Genomic DNA, 8302 nt, shown 5'->3' on the forward strand with positions numbered 1-8302 from the left:
TAATTATCTTGAGAGGAGCATAAACTATTATTTATATTTTTTTTCTTGTTGGTATATTTCCTTATATATATATATATATATATATATATATATATATATATATTATTTCTCATTTTTTATACAAATATAAGATGAAGAGGATGCAATAATATTCTATATTTTCTGAAATAGTTTTTATTTTAAAATTAAGTTGCATAAGTCACTTTATTTTTTATTTCTACGAGAAATATCGTTCTCTTATTCACGTCTATTGAATGCACTATTTTCAATTTAATTGTCGATGCCCATTTACAATGCATGCGAAAGAGTTGAGCCTAAAATGTTTATATTACATACGTAAGTCTTATAATTATGACGTCATCCGTGGAGATGGCCGAGTTGGTCTAAGGCGCCAGATTAAGGTTCTGGTCCGAAAGGGCGTGGGTTCAAATCCCACTCTCCACAATTTAATTTTATATTTATAACATTCAATAATAATAATTTAGAAAATTAAAAACTTTGACTCAACATTTGAATAAAAATATATTGATATAAATTAAACAGATAAAAAAGAAAGTAATTGTATAAAAAAATTATAATCAAATTTAAATATCAAGAGGACAAAAAATACATTAATCAATCTTATAAAATAAAATAAAAACATTTTTTGTTTAGTCTTTACATAAATAAATTTTTTTATTAGTCCACTTAAAAAAATTAAATTAAAATGTTTATGTTAAGCTACATATATAGTTTGAGCCTAATATTATACAAAGAAATTTTTTTTAGTTGCAAATCCTATAGTAGTTATTATGGTATTTTAACTTTTGAGATGATAGTAATACTCTTCTTGTATGAACCAATAATATAGAATTATGCTTGTTATCACTAAACATATTATTTATGATTTTAAATATAGTAAAGAGGTCCTTTAGTACATTTTACTCTACAAAGTTATATCTTATATTACAAAGTTTGTTGAGCTTTTTAAGGGAAAAATCCAAATACAAGATTAAAAGGGGCATACATTTTTCATATCCCATAATTGATGGCCTATATTCTATCATTAGTGCTAATTAGTTTTGAGGAGGGACTTTCAAATGATTAGACTAAAAATATTATTAGTGACTGTTCTAGGGTGACTGTTGATTTAAAGCATAAAAATTATTACTGTTAGTGTCACTATCACTTTCTCCTTCCCTAGTATTTTTACCGTCTTCATCTTCTTTTATATCGTTGAATTCACAAGGTATTTCTATTGTTTCCATCTTTTTTTTGTATCGTTGAACCACTTATAGTATAATAACAATCGCATTTAACATGTCCTTTCACTCACATTTTTAGTCACATACACTATTTATGTTGATATACTTTATATACAGTACACTTGCTCACATTCATTCACATTACACTGCTCATATTTATTCGCGTTAACACAACAATTCCATACACACCACATTTTCAACATAATTCATATTCATCAATTTGTTCCATCATACACACTATTTAACATTCATTACTCTATACTTTATTCAATCTTTCTACCATAATCCCACTACAATTAACCAATTCCATTATAACATACATCTTCCTACATTTGAATTACTCATATCATAATACAAAATAAATTAACGAAGTTTTGTTCTTCAATCTTTTTTAACTATTGCATCTAATTCTTCACAATAAGCATCAATCTTTTCAAAATCACTTTTCCTCTGCCCCACTTTAAATATTTTACCTTAGTTTAACTCAAATTTTAGTTTGGTACATTTAACAAAATAACATTGTTTTGATGCTATATTATACAATAAACATTTTTCAATTATACGTGAATTTAAAGACCTAAGTCTGGTATTATAGATTAGTGGAACAATTAAAAAGGTAAAAAATTAATAATATCAACCATAACGGACTAATTTATTATTTTACTCTTAATAATTTGATCTAAAATTCTTTTTAATCAAAATAAATCCATTGAATCGAAATATTTTTTTTTAATAATTTGAAATTTTAATTACTGAATAAATTACCAGCATTGTATTGAAGGCATTGTTAATTGAGAAGGATGATGGGAGAGCAATCCGAAAGCGAGAGTAGGAGAACGGAAAGAAGGAAGCAGAAGAGTGAGTTCGAGTTCTGCAAGGCATGCAACATAAACCACAACCAAGGCCTCCGCCACAAGTACTTCCCTAACCACAAGAAATCCCTCTCCACCTTCCTCTCTCGCTTCCGAAACAAGCTCTCCGATGTTCGCTTCTTCCTCAACGCCCCTATCCCTCTCACTCCCCAACTCGCTTCTCGCAATCGCTTCTGGTGTGTTTTCTGTGACCAAGACATCAACGAGCTCTCTAGTTCCTTCGCCTGGTATCATTCCCCCCAAATTGAATATTTGTTTATTATTCTAGGTTTCCTTTATCTAAATCTCGTGTTGGTTCACGTGGCAGCGCTAACGCGATTCGTCACCTAGCCAGCGCTGATCATGTCAAGAATTTGAAGCACTTCTTCTGGAAATATGGCGGTGCTGTGGATCAGTTGGATGCGTTTATGGTTTCTGATGATGATGTAGCTAAGGTGCTTTATAAATTATATTTTGTATGCTTTGTGAAATTAAAGAAAAAAGGGAAAAGAAAAGGAAATCTCGTGATTTAGAATGTAATTGTTCATCGGTTGTTGTTTCTTCGCGAGTGCAGTGGGAGAAGCGATGCTTGGCTCGAAATGATGAAGCTGTGTTGCCTAGTGCAGGGCGTCGCCGAACGGTGTTTGGTCCTTCAAGTGATATCCATAATCAACTCGACAATGGAAATATTGATAGTTTTCAAAATGTTTATTCCCATTCTGTGAAATCAAATGCTGTTTTGCCTTTACAATGCTATACAAATGAGTATCAGGTATCGTGTTCAGGACTCTCAGGAGTTGGCAATACTGGCCTGTTAGAAATTGATACTACTTCTTTAGCTTCGGAAGAGTGCTATGGTGCTAATCCTCTTGCTTTGCAGGATTTTGCAGGTATGCTTATTGCATCTTTCAAAAATGTCTTTTCTTATTCTGTACAAGTATAGTGCACATGTGGGATTTGTCAATTTGATAATTTTCAGTCTTATTTTCAATGCTTTTGTTGTGTCTCAGTTGAAAGGAGAAGCCACTCTCTCCTACATGAAGGTAGACAATGTTCAACTGATGGTTATTCCTCTAATAAGCAGGTAAGTTTTGTGCTAACACACAGGTCTGTGTGTGTGTTTGGTCGCAGGCCTTAACTGTTTTTATTTAGTCATTAGAATCTAACTATTTTGAGTTTCAGACTTTCAGCAGTCATTGGTTGGTAACTCACTGATTAGCAAGACAATACATCCAGAATTTTTCCTAAATTTTATGTCACCTAAATTTCATGTCTCGGTGATCAAGGATTAGTTGGCTGCCTGCACTTTGTTCTTATACATTTTACAATATCTAATTTATTTTTTAACATTTTTCTGATTGTTATTCTCTTCCTGCATTGTAGTTGTCTAATCTAATGTGTAGTTCGGTACTGATAGAAAGTTTTGCATGTTGTATGAATGTCCCAGGTGCGTGACAATGGTAGAATAGTTAGCAGAGAGAGCAGTCATCAGGGTATTCATTTGTAATTATGAAAGTTTTGTTTTGCTTCTGTTCTTGTAATACTGTAAAGCTGCAAAGGATATGCCAATTCAATATGTTCACTTGGTCGCTTTGTTGCATTTCTACAGGCATGCAAAATATTTAAAATTAATGTGAATGCAAAAACGATTTTAAAATTTTACTATGCCTTTATAACTCATTCATGGATACATTAGCATATGGACGTTGAGTGTGGTGCTATACAAGTATGTTGATGCATTTTCTACTTATTATCCTTTTGCATTTTCAGGTCTACAGATGCTCACCCAGATCACTTCCGTGCCTACTGAAAGTGCTGGTGGAAATGTTCATTCTGGAGCACCTCCACCATGGTTGGAAGCAATTGAAGGAATTGAGATACATTGTAAGCCTGTTTTGGGAAGCCTTGTCTCCCATTCAAACAATTCAGGAAAATCCAAAAAGTTGAATCCAAAACGGGTGGGAGCAGCTTGGGCTGAAAAGAGAAAGATTGAAATGGAGATGGAAAAGAGGGGAGAGATTGTAAGGAATGAGTGTGATGCCAACTGGCTTCCTAATTTTGGCAGAGTCTGGCAATCTGGTAGCAGAAGAGAATCCAGAAAAGAATTTGAGAGGGAGAAAAAGAAGTTGAATGCTGAAACTCAGTCTGAGATGCCAATCAAGATACAGCCTTATGTCAGCAAGAGAATGGTGAGTTTTATTCTAAAACGTTTATTATAACTGGTCTAAAACTGTCAGCCAAAATCGGCTCTATCTGGACCCAGACTTATATTGCCAAACCCAACTGGCTTGTTTGATAATTGGGTTGCAAAAATAGGCTATGCCATGCCCAGTGTACCAATCTAGCTAAAATAGTGGGATGTACACATAAATGGACGGCAAATTTTCTTTTCTTTTGGGGACTCAAATGGTTTGTACATTTTTGTTGGGATTGACTTGTAAATGGATAGCACAGTTTTTGTAAATGAGGTTTCTGGCTAACGCATTGGCCACCCTACCAAGCTAACAAAAGCAAACTACATTTTTGTTTAAGAAATAAAAATTGGCAGTAAGGCAGGTAACAGTTTAAGTGGGCCTGGCATATAGCTTGTTTAACCCTCCAATTAACTATAAATTTAATTTTTCCCCTGCAAATTTTAAACTTAAATTAGTTTGTATTTATTTATTGAATAAAGATTTCTATGGATTTTTTAAAATCCATCCTTAAAAAATGTCTAAATATACTGGATGTTCAGATATTTACAAACTACTCTCAGTTTGTTGCTCATCTTTAGTGTGGCTTTTTGACCATAGAAAATAGTGTCCTAGCCCTGCCGAGGGTGAAATTCAAAGCAAATTGGCAAACTGAATGTATGATGTCATAGCACTAAGTTGAGTTGTTAATTTAGGCTTTTCCTTCTGCGATATACTTTAGAGCTATTGTCATATTGATATATCAGTCATCCATTTGTAAATGTTTAGATCTTTTCCTGTTGTTTGCTCTTTGCAGCGGATGGATAGCGGTGATGATTATTCAAATGGGTGAAATTTCTGGTGGCAAACATGTTCGGGGAGTCATCAGTATTGTAGATAAGCATGCTTTCGCTTTGGAGATGGAATGGAATTAACAAAATGTAACATGGTGCATGTGATAGCAATTTTTGTGCAAATATGGGTGCTTATTTTTGCCAACCGGCTTGCTTTTGCACATTGGGATGGTTACTATATTTTGGTGGGCTTCGCCTTCCAACATGTTGCTCTTTTCCACTGGAATGTGAAGAACTTATGCATTGTATTGTACAGAATACTGAGATTATTCTCGCTAGTTAGATAAGAGATCTTTTTATAATGTGTTTTTCTTTTATGTAACTTGTCAGCACGAGTGCAATTTTTGTGTACATTTGAATCTACTCAAGAAAGGCTCTCATAATCCACTTTAATGCTGTAAAGTCGTTTTTGCAGAGTTTGTTTGAATTATCAACAGACGGTTTAAAAATATAATTTGTTTGAGAATATCAATCTTTATCTGGCAGTTACTATCATATAAGCCACTTTGATGTAGTGTAGTTTGTGCAGAATTAACAGCGTTTGAACTATAGTTGTACGATGACACTTGTTTAGGTGAAAATTGCTAATCGACTAACATTTGCTGAGCTCTCTTACATATAATATCTGTAACCATAATGATGCTGCTCTATTCAGTCAGGGCAGAATATCGTAGAATTGGAGTGGCCTCTGATCCTGAAGTGCCATAATTTCCCTTTAGAATTCATCAAGTTCTCATGGCAGAGGAACTCCCAGGAATACCACTTCTCTATCGTACGATCTACATCATGTACCAGTACATCAGAAACATCTCCTGCTCTAGCTAGAACACTAGCAGTGTATATAGGAGCCATCTTGCCCGGTGACTCTGGTGAATCCCCGCTGGGCCCGTCTACCACAATTACATCCCAATTCTTTTCATACACTTCTTCCGGTAAACTTTTCAATGCCAGCTTGCATTTTGATCTTTGAAGCAATCTGTGGTTTGGTGCACAAGCTTGGCTCTGCCTTGCATGCCGGAGCTGATTGTAAGCTTCTTTTGCTGGCACATTATACCCGAGTTTGTATGTCCGAGTGCTGTTGGAGTTTATTGATGCTTTGCTAATCATATCATGGTCATCCTCAAGAAAGATAGTGGTTCCAGCTGCATTCATTGAAGAGAGGACAAGGTACTGGGGTTGAAACCCAAATATGAGGAGATTGCAAGGGGATTTAAGAGCAATGAGATTTGACAGAACTTTGAATTCTTTTCTTGTTAGGGTGGAATTTGGAGGCCTTCTAGGCTGCTTTGAGGACTCAGGTGCATGTTGGGCAACTTTGTTGTGTGTAGTCGATGGTGGAGAGCTGTGTTGGGGAGCTGGAGACAGAACAAATAGCCTAGGGGAAGAAGATGAAATACGGACAGTGATTCTCAGAAGCCTGAGTATTGATATGATTGATAGGATCAAAACAAGGATAGAAATTAGTTTCTTTTTGTTGAGATTCATTCCTTTGGGTCCTTGGCAATATTTGTGGCTAGAACGTTGTTTTTTCATGTGCCCGAAATCTTAATGGAGGAGAAAATTGAACTACAGGTGCTAAGGGAGGACGAAAATGAATTGCATCGGGGGGCATCTTTGTTTCCTTAATTTATCCCCCCACTATTATTATTCAACTGCCTTACTCCATCCTCTGTGCAAAACTGCTGTTACATTACATCCTTCTAATAGATGCTGTGGGCATATGATGATAACGTGCATCTTGTTGAGTAGGGAAGAAGGGATAATTTTACTTTTGTTACAGGTGTTACCTTTCTTTTCGTCGAGCCACAGCTTGTTACCTAATTGTTGTGGTTGCCTGGTTGAGCTGGAGAAATTAAATTGCATGTCTCTCTTTGAAGTTGTTCCTTTATTTAATGCTTTCCGGGGTGCTGACATGGGTCTAAAAGATTGGTTGATTGTCAAAATTTAATTGGGTCCCTGTGTGGTGATTGAGTAAGCTTGAAGAAGGTTTGTGGGCGGTTATTGTGTCTTTTTCAAATTTCAATCCATGTAACTCTCATTTCATATAGGTGTGCTTTTTGATTGATGATGAGCAATGATTGATGATTCGTTTTACTATTTCCCTTTCTAATATCAGATGTTTCATTTGCTAGCTGAATGCTAAACTGGCCACCCAGTTTGCAATGGAAAGTGACCTGGATACTGTAGATGCATTTTGCTTGTATAATGATAGACGTGTTATATATAATAAACGGAGTTAAAGTTTCGTTTGAATAATAATAATAATAATAATAATAATAATACCCTTGATGGGATTTTGTTTCCGCATTAAGCGGAGGAAAATAAAAAAAAACAGTATTGATGATTTTATTAAGAATTAACCAATGATTGATTCCAATGATAATTTTTCAGGTTATGAACAGAATGGTATGTATTTTAAACAATAGAAACATGAAACACCTCTGAACACCAGATAACTTAAGTCTAAGTCATTGGCAATCCACGATGTAAGAAATAATGCCATCTTCAATTAAAGATAGTACTCATGGAGTGATCAGCAGCTTTCAGAAATCTGAAAAGGGAGGATGTAGGTATTTATACAGTAGATTCTTCCATCCTCTCTTAAATTTAAAAAAGTAAGGTAAAAATATCTATTAGAAAAACTTGCAAACATTGTAAACCGTTGCTAGGAATTATATGATTAAAAATACAAGATAAAAAACTAAATTTATTAAAGGACATATTGATAATTTGATGTATATTTTCTTCTTCTTTTTCCTCTTCTTTCTTGTTCTCATTTACACGACATAAATTTATTCATTCTTTATCCTTCACTAGTGACTACACAAGCACTATTACTTTCTATTTCATTCCATGACTATAAATTTTGATTCACACCCTTTTCACACACACAAAAACACTAAAAAAATAAAATAGAAAACGTTGGAATTTTGAAGAAAAAAAAAAAGTTTGTCCAAACCACCTACAACTTCTTAAAAAATTGATTAGTCCCTCATCATACTTGACTCACTTGAGACTTAATCTAAATATTTACCTGTTATTATCCAAATATTTATCTAAAAATTATTAAATCATATTCATTCATTTAACATGAAATTAGATCAACAATTGATAATCAATTACATTTGCTGTAACATCCTCATTTCTATTACTACATATTTATTTTATTTTGATTTTTTTAA

The 8302-nt window shown here is 34.0% G+C and overlaps 2 protein-coding genes and 1 non-coding gene across 4 annotated transcripts; 2 read left to right on the forward strand and 1 right to left on the reverse strand.

Moving 5' to 3' along the window:
• The first annotated feature begins 363 nt into the window (after nt 1–363).
• On the forward strand, nt 364–444 carry TRNAL-AAG. Its single transcript has one exon. It is a non-coding gene; the product is annotated as a tRNA-Leu (tRNA).
• Nucleotides 445–2033: 1589 nt separating this feature from the next.
• Nucleotides 2034–5512, forward strand: LOC113849372 (TITAN-like protein). Of its 2 annotated transcripts, XM_027479257.1 has the most exons (8): nt 2034–2343; nt 2424–2550; nt 2670–2751; nt 2881–2985; nt 3106–3179; nt 3543–3588; nt 3866–4284; nt 5084–5512. In XM_027479257.1, the coding sequence occupies exons 1-8, from the start codon at nt 2045–2047 to the stop codon at nt 5117–5119; spliced, it is 1188 nt and encodes a 395-aa protein (XP_027335058.1). In that variant the 5' UTR covers nt 2034–2044; the 3' UTR covers nt 5120–5512. The 2 variants fall into 2 exon arrangements, with proteins under 2 accessions (XP_027335058.1, XP_027335049.1); XM_027479248.1 differs by having other exon boundaries at nt 2670–2985.
• A 259-nt stretch (nt 5513–5771) lies between these two features.
• Nucleotides 5772–6653, reverse strand: LOC113868417 (glucuronoxylan 4-O-methyltransferase 1). Its single transcript, XM_027503981.1, has one exon. It carries the CDS (start codon nt 6651–6653, stop codon nt 5772–5774), a length of 882 nt encoding a protein of 293 aa, XP_027359782.1.
• Between the last annotated feature and the right edge of the window lie 1649 nt (nt 6654–8302).

Source organism: Abrus precatorius, unplaced genomic scaffold, assembly GCF_003935025.1.
Source record: "Abrus precatorius isolate BTA unplaced genomic scaffold, Abrus_2018 Scaffold10, whole genome shotgun sequence".
Lineage (NCBI taxonomy): Eukaryota > Viridiplantae > Streptophyta > Magnoliopsida > Fabales > Fabaceae > Abrus > Abrus precatorius.

Bases quoted from the DNA above. Each gene is read 5' to 3' on its own strand.
- LOC113849372 (XM_027479248.1), top strand. From the start codon at position 2,045: ATGATGGGAGAGCAATCCGAAAGCGAGAGTAGGAGAACGGAAAGAAGG. The intron at 3,180-3,542 runs GTAAGTTTTGTG...TGAATGTCCCAG, and splicing joins GTTATTCCTCTAATAAGCAG to GTGCGTGACAATGGTAGAAT. The intron at 3,589-3,865 runs GTATTCATTTGT...TTGCATTTTCAG, and splicing joins CAGAGAGAGCAGTCATCAGG to GTCTACAGATGCTCACCCAG.
- LOC113868417 (XM_027503981.1), bottom strand. From the start codon at position 6,653: ATGAAAAAACAACGTTCTAGCCACAAATATTGCCAAGGACCCAAAGGA.